The sequence below is a fragment of the Tauraco erythrolophus genome, chromosome 10 (assembly GCF_009769465.1).
Source record: "Tauraco erythrolophus isolate bTauEry1 chromosome 10, bTauEry1.pri, whole genome shotgun sequence".
Classification (NCBI taxonomy): domain Eukaryota; kingdom Metazoa; phylum Chordata; class Aves; order Musophagiformes; family Musophagidae; genus Tauraco; species Tauraco erythrolophus.
In genome coordinates, this window is record NC_141474.1 from 27,449,114 (window position 1) to 27,472,312 (window position 23,199).

The 23,199-nt window shown below is 39.7% G+C and overlaps 1 protein-coding gene across 1 annotated transcript in view; it reads right to left on the minus strand.

Annotated features, from left to right (window-relative positions):
• AGBL4 (AGBL carboxypeptidase 4) overlaps window positions 1–23,199 on the minus strand; it is a 941,572-nt gene that overhangs the window by 442,416 nt on the left and 475,957 nt on the right. Inside the window, exon 6 of the mRNA XM_086617760.1 lies at window positions 4,662–4,701. Coding sequence (XP_086473886.1) covers window positions 4,662–4,701 — 40 coding nt within the window. The remainder of the gene's footprint in view (window positions 1–4,661; window positions 4,702–23,199) is intronic.

Here is a 23,199-nt window from a genome sequence, read left to right on the forward strand (position 1 = left end):
AGAAAATTAACTAGGCAACAGTCCTGTATCTATAATTTAAAACAGTAAAATATGTATGGCAGAAACTAAAGCCACCTTAAAAGAATTCAGTGTAGCAGTGTATCACAAATTAATGAAATGGAGACATTTTTAGAGCACGCAGCACTGGCGATATTAAAGAGAGGAGAATATTTCACCGCATAGATCAGTCTGATAAAGACTTTTAAAATCAAGCTTTTTCCCCTGTTTAAAAGTGTAAGAGCTTCGATATTAGGCGGAAGTACACACAAAGTCATTAACAGTTCTGATCAAATCTCAGTGCCGCTCCATAGAGATTGGGAATATTTTACTCCGTCCCTGCATGTAAACCTCCAATGTGGTCAGAGGATAATCTGAGTAAATCAAAAGGAAAGAATTATGGAGTCAGCTTTTACTTTATTTCACCTAAAACAGAGCTGAAAGAAACTCGAAATACTTTATATTCCGAGCTGTAGCCAAGCTGGGCACTATGGAATATTCAACTACCCCAGGTTTTTTAAATGCAATCAATTTACTGCTGCCAAATGTAGTAGGTTTATATACATCAGGGAAACATGCACCTACGGTGCTGATGAATTTCTCCTGACATTGCACTGATTTCAAGAGAATGTTATTTTAAATTGGCAGTAGAGAGACTGGTAGAGAAGGATAAAGCCCTGAGGATGGCTGAATCAAAGAGAATTTCAAAAGAATTTTCCTGATGGTTCTTGGATAATATCACATGTTAGCTATTTTCAAAGCCAATAGTTTTCAACACACTTCCATTTATGGTATCAATAATTAAAAAATACTTCAGTGGGAGATGAACTTACCTTACTGAGAAGAGAAATGGGAAAGCTGTATTATTATCGTAAACACAGGAGATGCAAAAAGCTTTGTCTCCATGGAAAAGCTATGGAAACAGGGATATCTTATTTGCAATTACCAGGTGGTTACAACAAAATATGATATGACTGTGTATGCCTGTTCAAAGTGTTACCAGAACATGATCGTGTTGAAATTAAGGGCAGATCTTCAGCTCCTTTGTGCAGCAAGGCCAAATTAAACCACTTCAAGATTTTGTCCTAAAACTCAAAGTCAGCTATAAGAAATATTTTGAATCAAATTCGGAGGTAAAACTAAGTCTAAAGAAAATTTAAATTACCAAAACTTACACCTCATTATGTCCCACTCCCTGCCAGCACGTTCCTGCCAGCTACTAATGAATTTTTAACATCTTTCCCCCACCCCACTGCGCACATCGTCTCTGACTCTGGCACCCTGAACCATACAGCACGTTACAGTCTAATTGTAACTCACATGTCAAGGGGCAAGAAGAAAGGAGCGTGGTGAGAGCACTGATAAATTCAACTTAACATTCCTCCAGCTCCTCAGCAGTAAGGCAGAGCAGTGAACTCCCCTCCATGCTTTACATGGGTGTCAGTTGCTTCAAAGGAATATATTTGAGCATGAGGGAGTCTGGCTCGCTCCCAGCTTATACATCATTTGTGTCTGGCTGTTTCTGGAGACCCACAGCAAAGCAAAGACTTCCTCCAGTTTGGGGTGCATCATGGAGCTTTTCGTAGCTGTTTTCTTAGGAGCACTGGAATAGGTCAGCTCTGTATGTTGCATACAAAATGTGTAGCTGGAGCTGCAGCTCTCACTCTCTGCATTTCTGCCTTTTTCTTCTTTTTTTTTTTTTTCCCATGAGAGTGCCCTCAGTCCAGTTTCCAAATTAATGATCTATACCTGTTCAGTTTAACACACAAATGTGCTTTAAAGTTAAGCACCTGTTCAGCCAGGTTTTGCAGAGCCATGCGCGCATCGCTCGGTGTTTGGGATCTGCCTGGAGCAAGGCAAGAGGCAGTGGTGGGTCACCCTCGCAGTGTGGGCTGGGCACAGCGTGAGCAGGGTGAGGATTCAGGGCACGAGGAATGGGCACCAATTCCTACCCATCGGTGTTTCCTGCGAAATCGTGCAACAGCCATGGCCAAGGGGAACAGTGCGACTGCCAAGAGGTAACACTAAGGTTTCTGTGATCCCACAAACTCTCTTTTGAATGTTTTGACACGTGTGTCTCAACAGCCCTTTATTGACATTAATGGCACTATTTTATATTGCAATTAACCTCATTAATTGGCTGATCAATTGTTGGAAATGTTTTTAGTGGCACACGGGGAAGAGCTGTTGTAATACCTGCAAGGGATCGCCAAGCGATTCTTCACTAAACATACAAAAACTGGTTTGAGAATTTCACACGCACACACAAAAGAAAGATGATGTTCGTCATGACAGGAGTGCAAATCACAGAGGTCGCCTTTGGTTTTGAAGTCCTTTGTCTGCTCTTACAATTAAGCCATAAGGCTTTGGTGGGCTGATACTGCTTGTGAGACACAGAGGACTTTTGTACTATAAATAAGGCTGAGGGACCTCCTCCGCAAATGAAGGCAGGCAGCCTGCGGCAAGGTGGAGCACAGGAACGAGTCCCAAAGGATTAACAGCTGCAAATAAATAGCCCAGTCCCTAATTTGAATCAGTAAATTAAGGGATGACAGTGATTATGGCTGATCGCAGCCGTCATAAACAGTATCGCGACTTTGTAAAAGCAGACTGTTGATGTCAGATCTTAGAGTTAGGACTCAAAGGATGAAATATTTAAAAGTTGGAATCTCTGAAGACAGAGAAAAGCCTCAAGACTATGATCTATTTTATTTTAGTTTTGTATTTATAGGGCCAAAACTAGACCCTTTAATCCACAGGTTGACATTTTCCTACTAGGAATTAAGTGCCTAACTCTTTCGAAGTCTTTGAAAAAACTCAGCTTTAGGCTCTTAGGTAAGTTTTGCCTGATCCAGCATCAGGCTTCTTTTCAAAATGCCTTTACTGAAAGCAAAACTGTAGGAACTCAAATATATAATCAGGGCACAAATATTAAATTCTTTCCTATAAGGCAATTATTGTAATTCACTGGCTAAATATCGAAGGGTGAAACTTGTATTTGAGAAAAAATGCATGATAAAGAAAGCTCCCCCCCCCCTGCTTTTAGTGCAGTACGTCTACCTACGCAGTTAATGAAAGCTGGTTTAGTATTTAGCTGTTTTGATCCTTCAAACGAATTGCTCTGTTGATTTAGTAGATTGCTGTATTAAACTGAGAGATCTGAAGCGATAGCTACTTACTGTGATCACATCTATGCACAAATTCAACTTAGTCAACCCTTTCATTGTTCCAGTGAATACTGTATCTGAAATTATGAGGAAAGTATCATAAATTCATTTTACAGAGAAGTCTCATATTAAGTTATTCCTCAACCCTATTAAAAAAAGTCTGTATACTTTGATGCCCTTATCCAAAATCTGAATGTTTATTACGATTAAGACCTTTGGAGAACTTTTTTCTTTTTCCTCCAGAAATAGGGAATGCTGAAGATATGAAAAATGAAAACTATGCCATGTTCGTCCTTGAAGTTACAGTCAGAATAGCGACAATGGCTGTATCACGCTGTATTGTTGCTTTTATCAGCAAGTGCCCTGAGCATACATTAACATAATTGCAAACTGCATGAAAAGTGAACATGCAAAAATGTGATGCAATTGCCAATAGCCTCAAACATCTGTCCCAACAAAGTGTTCCTCCTCCTTATTTTAATTCTTATTATTTTAACAAGGTTAGTGAAGGAGAAACCATGTCACAGATGATATCTACATTTAGAGTGTCAGAACAATTATTGATGCAAAACTGTTATCCAAGCAACTGTGTGTCATGTTTTGTTCACTTCCCATAACACCTGTTCATTGTGCTAACACGTTATTCCCAGTTAAAGCCAGAACTCATTAGTCCCAGTTAAAGCCAAATTGAAAGCTTAATATGTACATACACCTGAAAATCTGGAAAAGTTAAGCAAAAGGTAGCACCACTCAAGCACAGTGAACATCTGAAGCTGGTGGGCAGCAAACTTCTGTAGCAGCTAATGGAAAGAAACTGAGCCAGAAAAACAGCAATAAATTAAAAGCCATCCAGCCTTATGAGCTGAGATCAAAGAGAAGCACTATTCAAACGACCTACATTTCAATCACAGCGCTGAGACCTTCAAAACTCACTGTGCCAAAGAACCCAACACTTTGCCAGGGTAACAGGTTGTAGTTTATCCTGTTAATAGGCAAATGACAAAAGCCATTATAAAGCAGATCGTTTAGAGCATTTTAATTTTACCTAACTATTTCGTGACTCACTTGGTTCTCCATACCTAAGCCTGGACCTCCTGTCTCCCACCACATGCACAGAGGGCCACCATCTCCTTACTCCCCGAACTGCTCATGTTTGCCACCAAGGAAAGTCAAACTTGCATTTCTGTGATACTGGAACACACATTGTGAATTTGAGGGCATCTGCCCTGCAGACATACCGCTAACTGTAACCCCAGGAGGCATAAAGAAATATCAGCACTCAAATTCATAGAGTAAAGGTCTGAAGAGGCAGCTCTCTGAACGGATAACTGCCCGGGGCTTTGCCAAGCACAATATAGCTGTCACTTGTTATTACGTGAAAGATTTTCTGGGGAACAGTGTTTTTCATTTTGCATGTCAGAGACGGGGAAAAAAACACATTTAGACAACCATCTCTTTAAGAAAAGAGAAGAGAGCCGTGCGGCAGAGCTCACTTACCAGGGCTGGTTATTGTCAGGAGGTCAAGCTGCCGTTTCTGCTGAAAAACAAATTATAAAAGGAATTGTTAAAAGGGGACTAATTTTAGTGGGTCAGCTTAGACCTGCAAAGTAAGTGTTCTGACATTTATAGCAGAATTAATTACAAGTTACATGGCTCACAGTAACTCTTTTGGATGAGATCCACATGTACTTTATGAGGAAGAAAAAAACCACCCTTGCTCAGTCCTTTTAATGTGTTTTTATTTGCACTTATAAAGTGTTACTATTTCTTTTTTGGAACATATACTTGAAATGGATAGCTAGAAGCACAGATGGACCGATATATTTATAAAAGTGATTTCTGATTCCACAGGGAAGAAGACAAGGAACCAAGACAAGAAGCTCTAAGTTCTTTACTCATATCAATCACTGACTCATAGCCTGTATGTGATCAAACACAATTATATTGCCTTGGGGTGAACCTTTCAAAGACATGTGAGAGGATCTAGACAAACTCAACACTGATAAAAGGAAAGCTGCTTTTCATGCTGAGCGCAGTCAGCCCATGGATCTCATTGCCACCAGGTATCCCTCACCCCAAAAGCTTGCCAGACTTGATCATCACTGGATATTTGTACAGATAGCAAAATACAGGGAGTTATTATGGCAAATAATCAAGCTTAAACAGAAGAATGTTTCTGGAAGGGCTGCAAACCTCCACAGGGTAAACCAACCTGTACTACAAGAAGGTTAGGAAATATTTTTGCCTGGAACAAGCTATTCCACTAATGCCCTGGTGATGCTGGGGTGTGTTTGAGTTTGCCTTTCCCCTGTAACATGTAGCCAAGGCTATTGCCTACTTCGCATTCACAGCCTTAGATTACCTCCCACCATTGCTTCTCTGTGGCTTGCCACTGAAAGCCTTATGCTCCTGGACCATTATTATCCTTTTCCACCTTTCTGTGGGATAAGAGCTTCCCATTGCCATCAGGGCTTTCTCTTTGTAACTTTACCCAACATTAGTGTGTCTAGCTGGCATTGAAGATTTATACTGTCCAGTTTAATTTCTCTCTCCTAATTTGCTCAATAATGTCTGTGTTACTTTCATTTATTGTCAGCCCTATTGATCTTTTTCTAATCTAATTCTCATCACTGCATTCACTGTATTCCCTGGGTGACAGCTGAAAGTCCTTGAGGAGGAAACATTGACTTGGTATTCCCTACCGTGAACGCTCTTCCTTGGAAATTATGACTGATGAAATGCCTTTCTAAACCCTTCATTTCTCTGTAAGTAAAGCTTCACTGGCCAAAGTGTATGGACACAGTTGATCATCCACTCAATATACCTGAGCTATAGGCCCAAAGGTGAATGTGGCTTGCTGGGAAGCTGAGTGGGGTGTCAGGCTGAAAAAACACATTTTCTGAAACCTTCCTGGCCTTTCGTACCTTAACTCATACAATGCAAATCATATTTGTGAGAAAATTCATTCCTGTCGGCTTTCATAGGTACTCCTTGTTCTCTTAACTCCGACAAGTCATTCCGAGTATGACCTTAATGGTGTGCTTGATCACATTTGCTTTATTATCAAATACTAAGGCAAACCTCTGCCAAGACTTTTTTCCAGGTGTGCCAGGGTAATTGTAAAAGGGAGGAGAAGATCCTGCTGCTGCCCTGCGTCGCCTCCACAAGAACCATTCAGAAATGCAGTCCCTGCTCTGCTGGGGTCTGCTCACCCCATGTGCCTTTCCCAGGGAGAGATAAAGCAAAGTAAGCGATAGTGTAAGCAAAGAACCCACCTCCCCATTGGGAGCCGTAAGACGAAACCTCTCCTAATGAGCTAAATTTTATATAGATTCTGTGCCTTAATCCTGATTCATATGTACAAAGCTATGAAATGCCAGGGCTTAGCACCCACTGGGCCAAAAGCTTTGCTTACATTTCTCAGCACAACTGGAACTCCAAATGCTGTATATCTAATGAACAGCTAGAGCAGAAAATATATATCCAAAGCCTATACTCTGTGAAAGCTTCTCTACTGGGAAAAAAGGTGGAATATAAATATCCTGCATCAAAGAAGGCTGCAAAATGTAGAGATTTGGAAAAGAGAGAAAGACATGCAGCCCAAGCGGCACTGGAGTCTATTAACTAGAGTAAAAATAAACATTAGATAAAAACCTAAATAACTTAACTTGATAGTGCAGAAAAAAAAAAAGGCATATAGAATAGGCTAAACAAAATGGGAAATACAACGAGATTATTACAAACCAGATGTTCAGTTTGTAGCTTTTTTCTTGTTTGGACGCTGCCTTCAAGCTGGCCTTGGAAAAAAACAAATTAACTCCAGGTCCAGGAAATCTTTGTGTACGTGTTGAACTTTAAGCTCAAGATATTTCTCTGACTTCAAGTGGAGCAGCACTGATCTTTTGCATCTAACACCTAACTGCTGCAAGGGATTTGAAATGCCACCAGGTTCTTGGCACTGGCTCCACCCGAACGCTCTGGGCTGGAGCACGGTGGCTGCTGCCTGACCAGTGCACTGAGACAGAAAAAATTTCTCTGCTCTGACCTTCAGCGGACCTTGAAGAGGTTTCTCTAATTTAGCTCGGCAAGGGAAGTTTGTGCACGCTCACCCAAGCCCTGGAGAGGAGGAAACAGCAAAGTGCATTCCAGATTTGTGCGTTTAAACATGCAAAAATGCACTGATTACAGATCCAGTCACTTTCCAGAAATTCAAGCCTGCTCTTGGATCTCAGGGGCTAGCACTCTGCTGTTTCCAGGGCTCAGCTGGATGCAAGCAGTCTAGTAACTAGATGGATTTTTTTAAAAAAACATACAGACACACTTATGAGTAGCTATAAAAGCAGTAGAATTTGAATTTAAAGAGAGAGACATTACAAGTGTCACAAAGATTAATAAAATAATTGCATCGGAAGTATCATGGCTGTGGGGCTTTATATATATTCGCTTCTCCCTTCAGTGCTGAAAGATGCAAATTGCAGCTGTTGCCCCCCTCTAGCATGATCACCCTCTCCCTGTTTTGACAGATTTCTTGAAAGTCTCATCTCACAAGACGTCTGGCTCTTTTTGTTCTGCCTTTAGTAATTTTCCACTTCTTAAACACCTGCCCCCGCAGAGATGCTTGGGACTATCCAAATCTTCAGGCAACCTACTGTCTCAAGAATTACTTACGACCTGAGCACTGAAATGTAATGACTATCGTCCCTGGTCGGGCGAGAGGTGACAGTTTCCCATATCGCTAAGGCTGAATTTCACCTACGTTGACAAAAAGGCATTCCATGAGAAACACAAAAATGATTTCCACAGCGTCAGCCATCATTTATCAGAGGCAAACAGCAAGATTCCCAGTATTACTGCAGTATCTCTACTGCTATAATCCTGTCCTACCCTTAAGGGGCAGCATCCCCATTTCCACTTTGCTGGCTATTTGAAAGCACAAAGGCAGGAAGAGGCCGTTGGTGATTCATGCCCACCTCGCCCAGTTTGGGTACTACCCAAAGGCACAGTCCCTACAGCACGTTAGGGCTCCGCAGCGCTCACTTCCACGAAATTAACACAGTATTTAATTAATGCAATAAGCACTGATGAGTAATAAATCATATTAAAATACAAGGAAGGCAAATTTTTAATAAATTAAGCATTAATTCACTCGATAAATATTAATCTACTAAGCATCAAGAATTCATTACATTTTAGAAAACCAGTTGAAAAACCTCACTGGTGAGCTGGTCTGAAGTGTGCAGAATGGTCCCTGTTCACCCATAATATACACTTATTTTTAACTAATTCCTTCATTTGTCAAGTTAAACAACTTGCCTGAAAGTGAGTCTGGATTATTATTCCATCGCAATATGCAATTTTCTCAACACAGATTCTAACTCACCCCTCGGACTGTTTCCTAAATTTTTCTTAGTAACTCCCTTTCTGAGAGTCTCCTTTCTCTCCTTGATGTTGGTGGTCTTTACAATATTTGCTAACTGGTGTCATTTAATTTTCACCTCAATTAATTCAGTGAGACTTGCAAAACTAGAAACAAAATTGTAGGGGGGTGTAAATTAACTCATTCATTTAAGTTTAGCTTATCTACAAGATGTTCTTTCACACTTTGCTCTCTGCAGAGTTCCTCCAACCTTTTATATAGATGTGGGATGTGCTGCACTTGCTTTGACTCTTATCTACAGATTAGCAAAAGAGAAGGAAAAAAAGCCAGATGCAAAGATGCCCCATGAGACTGATATGGAGCTGTTTCTGTAGCAACCGATGATTTTCTTCTCATGTAAGAATGAGCCTAGTCATATCTAATTCTGAATGTATCTGGGCCTCACTTGCCAGCCAAAGCTGTGTCAAGTAGAAAGTCAATATAGTCAGAAAGAGTGATAAAAAAAAAGCAATTATAAAGTCATCTTCCTACTCCCACACTCCTCCTCCAGTCAGGATCCGAAAGATATCCTTACCCCTGCCTTCTGTCCCAGCACATCATCTCCAAGCCCCCAACATCCAGCAGAGCTGGTAATCAGATATGGAGACGGTTTCCCAGGAGACGGTGCGCTCCAGCAGGTGTTTCTCTAGCCAGCAAGGGCATCTATACCTGCTTTGCTCTGAAGCTCCATATAAAACTCCTAAGCCCAGAGCTGAGATCAACTTCAGCTTTAGAAAGCTCCTGTGGGGTTTACATCGTTTCATGGCCTTCACTCTGCGGGCAGTATTTTCTGCAGCTGTGAACCCACATGGGCATGCAGCCCATCTCACCAACATCTCCTGCCATAGTCCACCCACAAGAAGCTGGAATTGACTCTCTGGGACCACAGGAGAACACTGTCTTCCTAAACGTATTTTCCCCAGCCTGGTCTCTGCTATTGATCTCTTCCACCTAATTTTAACGTGGTTTGAGCAGGTGTCTCTCCCTACCACCTTCAATCTATTATGCAATTCAGAGGGTTTAAAATTGATATTAAGTGCATGATTTTTACTTTTTCTTTCCCCTGGAAGCTTTGCTACAATTTGTTACTAATTGTGTTTTTTCCTTTTAACATCTAAATTATCACTTTTCTTCTATAAACTGACTGTGTTGACACAAGAGTAACTGAAACCAGTGCATCTTCTCATAAAAAAAATCTGAGTATGTACTGAAGGGTGAGTTTCACATTTCTATGGCCTTTATTATTGCCATGCTCAGTGATGTCAATGCTTTTGAAAGCTATTCTCTAACATCGTATCACAAAAGAACCCAAAAGTTCAGAAAAAGATCAAAGAGATCTCAAGTGTGCAACTTGGCATGGTGTGAACAGCACAACAGGGCTGCCCACAAGCATCACCATAAGCTTCCTTGGTTTTGCACTGGAAGGATTTACAGTAGAGGGGAGGAAGGAGGGAGAGGATGCAGAGAGGGCGAGGTTAAAGGCTGTGTCCCATCCTTTCGCATTGCTACCTGTGCACCTCGCTGTGTTTTGCTCCTATGCAAATAAACTTCTGTGACAGAGGAATGTAAACTTTCTTTTAGTTGTTTGTTGTTGGACAGTTTAAGAAATATTCAGGGCTAATCGATATGTTGAAAAACTTTCTAATGAAGGCTTTGATAAAGGAAGGTGTTAGAAAAAAGTAGCTATTACTCATTGAGCATTTCACATCTGTCCAATTTCTCAAATGCAAGTTTCACTATTTGTACCCTCCTTCCCTTCAGGGTGCAAGACTTATGCCCAAAGAGAAACTCTCAATTTAAGTAATGACCTCAATAAGCTCCTTATTCAAATCCTGTTAACATGGAAAATTTGATGATTTAAAGCTTCTTTTTTAATTTTTGTTTTTAAATCACGTATGCCAAGCAATAATATTTTCCTTCCATCCAGAAATCATAGACTTTTGTTCATATAATGAAGCAAGATCTCACATTTTGTACTTCCTTTACGATTAGCTGCTGAAGTTTCCTGGTATAATGGTAAAATGAACCAGTCAGCTTGTTGACACTTGACTGGGATTTCAGTAAATTGCATCTGCTGTAGCCTACTCTGTGGAATCAATTATTGATAATATAGGTGTGGGAGAACATTTATAAAGTGGTTTGGGATATATTATCGCTCATGCTAAGAGCTATAATGAGCATTTTAAACCATTTTAACAATGACCTCTACAGACATTGGATTGTTGCAATGTCTGGTAACTCGATTCCAGTTTAGAGTCAAAACCAAGTCCAAATGACGAAAGGCAGCACCAAACCATTAAACTACCATACTCATCCCTCCAGTTCACATATTCTTCTACTTAATATCTGACACCTGCGTATTTCTTTCCCAAAACCTAAGTGGCAAGGATACGTGGTACTTGGCTATTTTTCAGAAATGCTGCCAAACATGCAGCTAAGACCTCTCCTTCTCCTCCCTTCAACTATTTATCTCAAGAATACAACACTCAGGCGTAATGTTCTTACAGTCTTGTTGTGCTCAAAAGCTATTTAGAAAGAACTTTAACACAATGAAGGTTAAGGAAGGATTGAAAAGGCTTGCGAGGTATCTTTGGGAACACAGACAAACACTCTGTAGTACCTATGGCAGTAGCAGGTCACAGCCCCAAAGCCTCAGTGAGCAGATTACTACCAAAAGCAGCAGATCACTGCCCAAAGCGACAGCCATGGGAGGCTGAGCAACCTGAGCTACTGCACAGTGAAGGCCATTTGCAACGTGCATGCTCAGTTTTATTGGTCACACAAATTCACAGTCTGTTTGTTCCACGTATTCTTGAGTGACAACTACTGGTGCTATGTCTATAGTTGCCTTATTTATATATGGAACACTCATAAAGATAGTATCCAGATTCTTAGTGAACCACTAGGAACCAAAAAAAAATCTTATCAGTTCACTATAAATATTTACAATCACAACGAAAAGTCATAAAGACTATCTTATCTGTGGAAGGAAGGAGAGGAGGAACAAACTGCTTTGGAAAGAACTGATCCTTAACTTTGCCAATGAGAGTTATGATGAGAAAAAGGCTCTTAAGTTTTCTGTCCTTTGCATCTGTAAAATAACAAGCATCCTCAAGCATCTCAGTGAAGCAACACAAAGGTACATCCGTAGCAACTTTATGGTTTGGTGATGTATACTATGCACATATAGTGCATCTGCTCAGATGTGCATGTAAGAGGACATCCTTGATTAGTTAACAGCAATCTCTTTGTAACCCAAGACAAAACATGGCAAGAAAATCCAATCACTTTATTGAACCCAACTGGCAACTTGACTCAGAGGTCCCAATATCCTCCTTGTTAATTCAAGCCTGAAATGTTGAGACAAATTAATGCAGAGATAGTCAGTGCTCTAGTCACTCTGCAGCCTGTGCAGAGTGTGTGAGTATAGGGAGTACATACACAAACACTGGTGTTTCTGCCCCAGTGAAGACTGGGGCCGGGGGGGGGGGGAGGGGAGAAGATGATATAGCCAATACCTTGTCTGTGTTTCGTTCTGCTCTTCCCCAAAAACTTTGGGTCTGCAAGAAATGAAGGAAGAGTATAAGCCCCATTTCTCCATGGTCTGACCCCACATCCGGTTGTTATCAAGCCTCTTTGTAGTTCCACTAACAAAAAGTGGCTGTGGCTACCTGCAGGTTTGAAGTGAAGCACATGTACTTACACAACAAGGGTTCGGGATCTACTCATTCCACAGTTTAACTCAGCATTTTAAAGGGTCTGTTTTGGTAACAAACCGCCATGCAGGTTTTTCATAGTTTGGTGTATTATTATGTAAATTGCAGAGCCGTGGTTATAATCCTGTGCTTGTGACATCAATTACTTAATGCCTATAGAGATTACTGTAATGCCACAAACAGTGGATTATGTCTCAAAGTACACAGTAAGCAGCAGGAGCTAATAAACTGTTCTCTTTAAAATTTATTTATTTTGAAAAAAAATAGAAAACAGGGGCAGGAAAATCTGTACAGACCACATGCAGTGCCATTAACAACCAAAATCTATACATGATGCAGATCGCTTTAGGCATTGCACAGCCATTCTTTAGTTGTGAATTCCTGTCTGACTGAAGGTCTCACGAAGGAAAGGAGCAGCATTAGTGAAAGCAATTATGAACTTTGAAAGTCCACCATTTGTTGAGGGGGGTACACAACAGCATTCAATGAATGTTTAATTAGAAACAAAGCATATCTACCTATACCAGTAATGAGATATTGACTAACTAGCCATTGTTTATGGGCTGTTTTAGATAACAGACAAGACAGATTAACCCCCAACATGTGCGATTTTAAAACAACATGCATTGTAGGAGCCTCTGATCACACAATAAGGGAGGCACAAATCCAGAGGTTTACAGATCCCTGCTCTGCCCCATCTGGACCTTGAGACTGAACTTCAGCTGCTTACATCCAGCTACGAGTGCTCTGACAAGCAGATCATTTCTCCCAAACTTTCTTTGCCTGTGTATAACTAACTAAATACTTATTGAAACTGGAACTTAAGTTCCAATGTCTGCATCTGACTCGAGTAGTTTACCTACCAGCTAGCAGCACTTGTCCTACTCTCTCCATGTCAACTAATACTAAATTTAACAAACTGTCATCATGCCAGAATAGCCAGTACATTGATCGTGAGAAGCTCACTCGGCTTCAAAGAAAATACTGGTTTGAAAAAAAATGTCGTTCTATGAAAAAAGAAAAAAAAAACCACCAAGAATTCTGAGGGAATTACTGGGAAGTTTTCTGAAACAAAAGAAATCTTCACTAGAAGAGCTCTTCTTTGCAAGAAGTTAAATAACTTCTTGTTTGGGGAGCAGCACGTATGCACTGAGTTTGGCTCCTGCTCTGTATTAGAATTCTGCTGAGGACAGCAGCTAACTGGAAAACAAGGCTCTGAATTACAGCACTGACATGATCCACTTCCTAATACACCTGAGCCCAGTCAGAAGAAACACATCTTTGATAAACTTTTAAGAAACAGGACTCCTGTGGTTTCACACCATAAGGACAGCAATACAAATGCAAGGAAGAGAGACATATAAAAGATGCAACACGAGTAAATTCCTTCTGAATATAAAATTTCCCCAAAATGGTTGCATTTTCATGCATAAAACTTATGAATTGTGTGTTTAAAAGTTCCTGTGATTAAGCAACACATTGAAAACGAACAAGACAGAATACAACTTCTCTAGTTGCCATTTTCTCTGATTCCCTAGACCCCAAATCTCTCCCCCTCCAAGAGCTCCCTACCTTTACTTCTGATTTTGTGGGAATTATCTGGTCGTGTTTATCTCAGGTGCTATTTTCGCTGAAGGTTCTGGAGTTCACCTGAGATGCAGGTGAGCTGTGTGAGAACCCGGCACAGCAATTCCCAGATCACAGTTCCAGTGGTTGAAGGTATTCTGCAAATGCTCAAAATACATTCCCTTTCCACTCAAAGATGGCAACACTTCAAGGCAACTGAGTGACTTCTAGGCAATGGTAATGCATGTCATTTTATTTAGAAGAAAGCCTCAATAATAGGTTGTATTTCTAGTATCTCACATTCAAACATCTCAGAAATGTAAACATTCAACAGAGCATATTTCAGCTCTACAAGCAAACAGAACATTTTGTCTATAAGCCCAAGTAGCTGGACTTTCTGTGTAACACAAAGCAAAGTAAATGTTGGGAGAACTTTATGACTGCATAGTGTGCATGAGATCTACAGGCTATATCATGTCCAAAATCTTTCTGTAGTGATTTCCATTTATGCCATTACCATTTGATTCCAAAGCTACCAGTCTCAAACCTACAACTCTGTGTGTCCAAGCGTTCAAAAGGAAAAGGCAGCATTTGTTCTGTTCTGAAAGTTAGTTTTGCACTTACCATTACTATAATTGTATATATGTACACACATAAATACATTGCACGTATGTATATACAACCACAGACAAATAAACACTTGTGTGTGTATATATAGAGGTGCGTCTGTTGACTTCTGCATTGCACAGAGAGGAGTGAACATTTATAAAACTGCATACATGTGCCACGCTCACAGACAAGGAATTGACACAGGCTATGTATTGTAAATGCAGAAGAAAAACCTAGAAAATACTCAAAATCATCACACCTATCCAAGACCAAGCTAGCATTTTGTCACCAGTAGAAACATGGCAGCACACACATTTCCTAGTTAAAGCAGCATCTCTTTAAGGAGCCAAAGGAAATCGGTGTGAAGGGAGTCAATGGAACAGATTTCCAATGCACCAGGCTGGACGATTTCCTTTTTTAATCTTCAGCTCTAAATGCACTGGCCCTCCAGTCCCGTCACATTCACTTTTCCTCTCTTGTTCCCTATTTCCTCATTTCCTCCATCCAGCCAAAGTGCTATAGCCCAGTTTCATCTGCATTTTCCAACTGCTAATATTATGGGAATGCAAACTAATAGGAGAGGTAACATCCAATTCCAAAGACTTGCACAACAGCTGGACAAAATCAGTATTTTTTCATTTGCAGCAAGGAGGCAACTAACTCCACCCTTCCAAGTTCTGCTTTGGCTGTCGAGGCATCATTACAGCCAAAGACTTTTCTGCAATAGGGACTGGCAGGACGGAAGTGGGAAAAAATTGTGTTTTCTCATATTTAATTTAGGAGGATTACTTTATCTGAAAATCTTTCCCCTCATACTGTGCAAAGTTCCTCGTTTACTGTGTATCAGGCAAGACGTGTTCAAATTAATAGTGAAAAGTTAAATTAGAATCTGGTATGTACAGACAAATATATAAATGTATATATCCAACTCTTGTGATCTCATCTAATTTTAAGCTTTCATCTAATTTCAGTTTGAGTCTGTTTCCTTTCATAATCCATGGCAGAGAGTTAGTTTTTCTATTGCTCAAAAAAAATATTGTTTTTTTACAAAACAGGCCACTGCTTGTCATAGTCACTTAACAAATGATTCAGAGCATCCCAATCTTCATTCTTCTAAAACCTGCATATTTAATTACAGCCCAGGAAAGCACTGTCTGGAGAAGGCAAATGGCAGCAATGAGCACAAGCTATCCTGGAGGTAAAAAGAACACTCTTAATTTCCAAATAGACTCAACACTTTCTCAAGCAATTTTGTTGTAGTTTTCTATGGTGCATGCTAAAGTCATTCCTAAATCCCTAGCTCAGAACATCTTAAGCCACAGAACTTGGACCATGGTCTACTCAGGCTGCAACCTGTACCAAAACTCCCAAAGACTAACAGGGCAGTGCTGGGACTCCTTACAGCCACTTCGAAGCTCACCCTGCCTTTGTACGCTCTCTGTTCATGTTTAATCTATGGGTGGTGTCTCTAGAGTTGTTAATAATAAAATGGAGGCTACTGGAATGAAGCCAAATTTGAATGTTTTTATCTCACTTTTGAAATTTGGCATTTGAACCCAAAGCTTTCTCCCAGGTGCTTTAAACTGCGAGAACCATTCCAAAGGCAATTTTATTCACAGCAGTTGAAGAGAGTGATATACATCATCTATAATACGTCATGTTATATTTAAGGAGAAAATAAAAGTTAGGTTCATCAAAATCACTGAGCTGAATTAGCTTGCCTGAGAGCAGCCTCAAATGGAGATCTGCGTAAGAAAACGAGGCCATCCAAATATTACTATTTTGTTCCTCTCTTCAGCCCGTGTCAGGTTATTCTGACTAATAAAATAAGGAATAACATTTGTCCCATACACTGAACAGTGATAAGAGGTCTGAAATCCTCTTTTCATTATCCTTGTTACTAACTGTTTCAAATTATCGCTCTTTTACAGTTGTTCTATCAGCAATTCATTGGGGACCTGCAATCTGATATCTATCAAATAGTGGATAGAAACCACAGAACAAACACTTGTGAAAAATCTACGTGTTGCCTGACAAATACAAGACTGTTTTGAGAAGCACCCAAAGCATGGAGACTTAAGAGAGAAGGGAATCAAATCCCCTATTAACCAATTTTGATATGAAACTGCTAATTTGGCATCACGAATGTGCATTTGCTTCAGGGTTCAGTCCAACCAAAGGCTGAGTTTCCCCCTTCCCCTTGCTGAGACGGTCAGAGGAGGCAGATCATGTCTCTCAGGATCAGATCTCCAGAAGACAAAAGTTGAGATTTACTTATGTACATGTAACAAACATTTAACTGGGAATGTAGTAACTATGTCATGAAGCTACTGTCAAGCAGTTGTTCTTTGGGTTTTAGAGAAAATACATTTATCTGGATAATTTGGATTTTTGAAATGTGGATGTTTACCTGTGATTTGTGAGTCACTCTGAAACTCCCAGTTTTCAGAAACAGAGTTCTGTGTTTAAACTGCTTCTATTGCCCTTATTTATGTTCTTTATCTATTAGAAGAAATTCAAGAGGTTTCCAAACATCCATTGAATACCAGCCTTAAGAATGAATTATCTACATGTTAACAACAACATTTACATACTGCATTTGGAAAAGCATTTTGCTTCCCAAAGAGTACCTACTTTTAAGTTAGCAAAAGAGCTTTGGTATGTCAAGAGTAACTTGTGAGGAAGTATCAGTCCATCATTTCAAACCAATTTCACAGTTGCAGTAAAGGTGAACAAAGTTTCCATTGGTGAACAGGTGAGGAAGATTTATACTTGTTCTTACCCTGAACTCTATTGTGTCAGACAGCTATATTTCAGGATTTTTCTTTCTTTATTTATTTTTTAAACCAACACAAATGTAAATGTTTCAATTTATAGTGGCAAAATTAGATGTCAGATTCACTCCTGTTCCCAGTGAGCTTAAATTTTTCTTTTGGACATTGAAGACAGAGGACATTTTTTCTTTTGAAATGTAGCTCACTCCGCCGTGGTCCTGCGGGTTCAGGTTGTGGAAGAGGAGCGGGGCTGGCACAGGAGCACAGCCTGCCCGTGCCGCTAGTTTATTCCCCACAGACCGTTCCAGAAGAGTGTCTCTCTACTGTGTTAGCCATCAGATACCTATCTGTGCTCATTTACAACTGGAAAAAAAGATGAGAGTTTGAGTCTTTTTAGATCCTCAAATAAATAAGCAAAACAGTTCAGACAATACAATAGAATCAGTATTTTCAAATGAGCTTTTTAATGAAGCCTGAACAGATTTCCAGCCCACATGATAGGAAAACTAAGTAAAATCATTGGGGATTACTGTTAAAAAGCTCCTTGAAAAAAGAAAACAAAAAATGACGACAACAACAAAAAGACAATATGATCTTAGGGCAGAAAAGACATTTTGTATACCAGGAGCTGGCAAAGCAAGGGGCAGCAGTGAAGAAAGTGTTAAGAGACTGAAGATAAAAAGGTGTCATTAAGAAGCTAGCTTTGGAGAAGACTACATAGAAATAAGATGAAGATTTTCTTAAAACAAATAAGCAAACAAACCAGCTCACTCGGCCCTCTGATCAGCAAAGAAATCAGAACTGTCAGCTTTCATCTTCCTCATACAATAAACCTAAACTCAAAAAAATAGTTAAGTTTTGATTCAAGCCACAGAAAGCTAACTTTTATGGGCCACAGCTTTTCCTAACTAGGTGTTTTGGACTCTGAGGAACATGAGATTTTCTAGGTTGGGGAGTGTTTTAGTGTTGCTACTGTGTCAACTTTGAATTATGCACAGATTTTTAAATATGGAACTGTTCCTCTACTTATGATGACAGGCACATTCACATCACATAAAATTGGGAATGGGGAGATCTAAACAAAGCCAGTGAGTTCTGAATTGATCACCTAAAACATCTGCTGTATTGCTTAGGAATTGCAGCACATATGGTATATAGAAGCATCCAATATTTGGAGGCACACTACCTATGCAGAACATCCATAAAATGTCAGAAACACCCATTTTGGCCATTTCAGTCTTAACTCTGAATGTTCTTCTTTTAAAGAAAATGCATAATATTATTTTGGGGTTGATTTTCCTGTTTTATCATGTAGTTTTATTGCAGTCGACTTAGCTCCTGCCCTAAGTCTCCCGTATGTTTCTGTACAGCACTGAGAATACTAATAGCGTTCAAAAAGGCAACAAGAACATAATGGAAAAGAGAAAGAAAAGTTATCATCTAAATGTGATCCTTCCTATCTCAGCCAAGATACTCCTTGCACTTATTCTGAATCTCCCCGCTATTATGGTACAATAATCACACAGCAATTTTCACACAATATCTATTAACAACGAATCATCAATATGCATCTCTAAACAGCATTTTACTCTGATGCAACAATCCTGCTATATAAAGCTCCAGTCTTGCCAAGAGCTAGGACGTGACATTTTCAAGAACAGCCGACCTAGGAGTGAATTAGGCACCCAAATGTCTTTTAAATGCCTTAATTTTTTGAGAATCTGGTCCTAAGCACCAAAATCTCACTAAAACAGGTCATGCTGGAGCCTCCAAATTTGCATTTAAAAATAGTAAGGCAAAATATTTCAAATGATCAAATAAAAGTATTTTTCAAATCCTACTGCCCAATTATTGGCTTTGAAGTCCCATGAAGTTAAGCTATTTTGTAAGTTTTGCTTTGATTTGGGTGAAGATAAGAAACTCTGGGCTGTCATATCCACTCAAACTACATCCCAATGGAAAAGAGAGCTACAGTGCAAAACAGAGAAAATACCAAATGGGGTATTGGAGCCACAGAGTCATAGAGGCCATTAGGTTGAAAAGAAATTCTTCAAAAGGGAACTAGTCTGGGGAACAGTGCTGGTTTAGAAAAAACGGCAGAGATCAGCTAAAATACTTGTAATTTCTCTTGGCCAGAGATTCCTTTAACCAGTTCAAGCTCAGAAGGAGGTAAGGGTGAACCATGAATCAACACTTACAGTGTCTCTCTGGTAAACATTATTTGTTGCAGTCTCTGTTGCAGAACCCGAGACAAAGGCTTTCTCCCTAAAGATAAACACTAATAAAAGTGCCTGTATTTTCTCATTGCTTTGAACGTAATCCACTGGTAAAAGTCAGTAACAAGCTGTGTAATTCTCAAAGTCCTTCCAAAATTTATTGAATGACTCCCTACAAGCGATTACAAATAAACCCAGCACTAGTTTACCCCTTATATCATCAGACAAACTGGAAAGATCCTATGCATCCTTCTCAAACACTGTCTTTCAGTAGAAAAAAAAATCATTCTGGGATAGCTAAGAGGTGAATCAGATCCCATAAATAATAATTCCAGCTCCCATAAACAGAAAGCAGCACGGAACCCAAATTACAACACACAAAATCATGTATCGTTTAAAAGAAGTTCAGTGCGCAATCAGTATTGTCCAGTTTGCAGGATCATTATTTCTGACACCAGTATTTCTAAATTTGGTATTTCTAAAATATGGTATTTAATGAAATCACACCATATACTTAATAGCAGCCAGCTGTATAACTGAAAACGAAAAGCTTGTTTTCTTTCTTTATGACCTGAGGTCATCATGAACTTGGAGAGGACAAAACTCACAGCTCACGTTATCTGTGTCACAAATTTATTTTCTTCTAAACCAAAAAGGCCCCAAGTTTTGTAAGACAAAAAATAAAATCAGAGCTTTTTAAAGAGCAGATCGCAAAAGCAAGGACATCACCAAGAGCATCTATAATTCTGTGAGAGCTCCCTCTTTTGGCAACGAAAAAAAGCTTCACAGATCGTCACTGTAAATCTTGTCACAAGGGGTTCTTCGCTTTAGGACTACAAACCTCAACACCAATAGCACAGACTGACCTTACTGCATTTTATCTTTCAGGCAGGACCTCATCTGCACAAAAGTCTTCATTTACCAATACAGAGGAAGCTGCCGCTATTGTATTTTGAGTTACTTATAATGTCCTTTGATTCAGCAGAGACCCCTGGAACAACAGAAACTGCTCAGAATTCCACTTTTCACCCCAACATGTTGCTGGGAGCTAAGCGTTATAGGGCTGGCCAGGAGCAGCCAGAAACAGAGGCAATTTGGTATTGACTGGGATAAAAATCACAGGATTAGTCAAGAAAATAGATCACAGAGGACAGGCCAAAGAGTAAGAGTGAAGAATGGCTTTTACTGATTAGTCCTTTCCTGGGAAGCGTGCCAGAAAGTACAGAGGGTCCCCAAGAAATTTCCTTTTAATACTCAGGCCAAGTTGCACCGTGTTGCTTTTCCATGGAAGCTCAGGGTTGGAGTTAAGCTATCAAATGGAAAAACATCTAGAAATTTTTCACCACTATTAGGACTGCTGGTATAAAAGCTTTTACCTGGACACAGGGTTTCTAAGAGATGCTGATCACTTGGGAAGGAGCAGTGGCCTGAGTTGCATTAGCAAACGTGCTACACCTGACTTCTCAGTTAACTCAGGGCTGGGATTTCCAAAGGAAATCTGTTCACCTGAGTTGTTACTACATTTCTCAGTACAATGGAGTTTGGGGTCAATATGCTGAGCCTAAAAGCAATTTAGGGCAAGTTCTTTAGTATTTACCTGTACCAAAACTGATACCTGTTACTATTAATTTGGCCTTGGATAGGAAAGAGTGAAAGGCTTTGGTTAACTTTTTTCTTTTACTTCCCTGTAATTTACATCGTCTGATTTTCTGAAACTCTGATTCTGTACCATGGGAGCTTTTTTAGCAGTTTTTGTTAAGGGTTATTGAAATTTAAAAGTTCATTATGTTACAATTCTCTCATCTAGGCCTCAAAGGCTTTTCCATTACTGCTGTCCTGTGGGGAAACTAAGCAAGGGGGTACTGGTTAAGTGAACTCAGGAAGAGCTCCTTATAAACATTACAGGTATTACAGAGTCTTTCAATTTAAATACCCTGTCTGCAAAAGGCAGATTATTCTGGATTTATATACATAAAGAGAATATCATGCTACATTTTTATTAAAAATTAAAATCTTTTGAGTCACAACAGAAATCAATATACCACAATTTGAGTGAAGTAGAGTGATGATCCTGTGGTTAAGTAATTGAAAAGGGAATTGAGTAATCTGTCATTCTCCCTGCTGTGGGCGAGTTAGCTCTAGATGTCTTAAGCACTGCATTGTAGGCTCCTAAAAGAGTTAGACATCATGTTTTCAAAAGCAATTTCAGCAAGTAAGACAACATTTTGGGTACGTACCTAAACACAAGTCTGACTTTTCCATTTCGCACATCCTGGAAGTTCAGCCTTTTTTAACATCTTAGGCTGAGAAATGAGGTGGCTAAAGCCGCTGACCTTAACAGCGTGCACAGTAAGAATTAAAGGCATGTCCACCTGATGAGATACAGTCTAGCACTGCCCACCTCTAAGCTTGCAGGTGACAACCGACTACGGTTGTAAAGTCACGCAGAAATGCGTGCACGGGAAGGAGCTGCTAACAGATCTATAAAACGTGCAGAACAGTGCTGAACTGAGTCCCACTAGCTTAGAGCAATGCTAGACCTATCTGCAACTGACTTTGTAAAAGCATCCTGAGAAGTCTGCAACCTTAAATCGCTTTTGAAAATGAGACTAGACTTCTTGAAGTACTCGTGCGTTGCTCTGCATAGTGTTGTGGAGGTCAAGTCCTAAATTGAAGAGTTCTTCTGAAAACTGAATCACTCAGCTCAGCAGAAAGGGCATTATGCTTCCTTTCTTTCGTTCTCTTCCTCTGTTACCAGGATAAGTTCATTCTATCTGGGGTAACATCTTGCAGCGTTGAGACATTAGACTAAATTTTTTTGTGCTCAGGTTGTTCTTTGCTGAATGTCTATACATGATTACATACATCACTGCTTGTGGCATAAATCAGAAGCGAGGTGGTCGTAGATGGATGTCCACTATGTTTGAAAGAATCAGGCAACACAACTGGGACAAGATGGATGGTAGAGACAGGCAAATCATGATGCAATTCTTTATGAAGATATATCTGTGTAAAGCATAGGGAAAATATGTTCAAGCTTCAGTATAGATCCAAACAAGCTCCAGAATCAGGGCTGATGCTTCTTTTCATGCCATGCCATAAGCATCTTTCTCACATCCAACTGCAGCAGCTTAGGAAGAGAAGTATTTGCCTTCATTTTGAATTTGCCTGCCTTTTATCACAACCTTAATTTCATTGAATTGCTGAGTTTTGTATCTTTATAAAATGCTCTATTCAAGCTTCCAGCAGACATGCAGATTAGCCTTATCCTAAAGCACCTCATCTCTATTTATCCCGGGATAATTAGTCACGTAAATTAGAAGTCATTACCAAAGGCTACAAAACCCTTTAGCAAAGGCAGGCTTGTTGACAGGCTAAACATGTTTAAAGTACTTTTACGGTCTGAGGGTGGGAAGAGAGGGGTAAGTGGGGAGGGAAGAAATATCATCACAGTAAGAAGTAAATTCTGACACAGAAAATGAGGCTGCGTTAATCTGTATTCATTTCCAAAGAAAGACTTACACTATTGTATGCTGCCACGGTGATATATAACAGAGGACATTTAAAATGCCAAGCCATAAAAGTGTATTTTCTTCATTACATTTTCGTCGAATGCTTTGATCTTCCTATTTTACACTATAAGTTTGATTCATCATTACTTTCCAGTAAGAAACTGCCACATTTGATTGTGGAAAGAAGAACTCTTATCTAATTGCAATTTGTAAGCACAGGATTTAG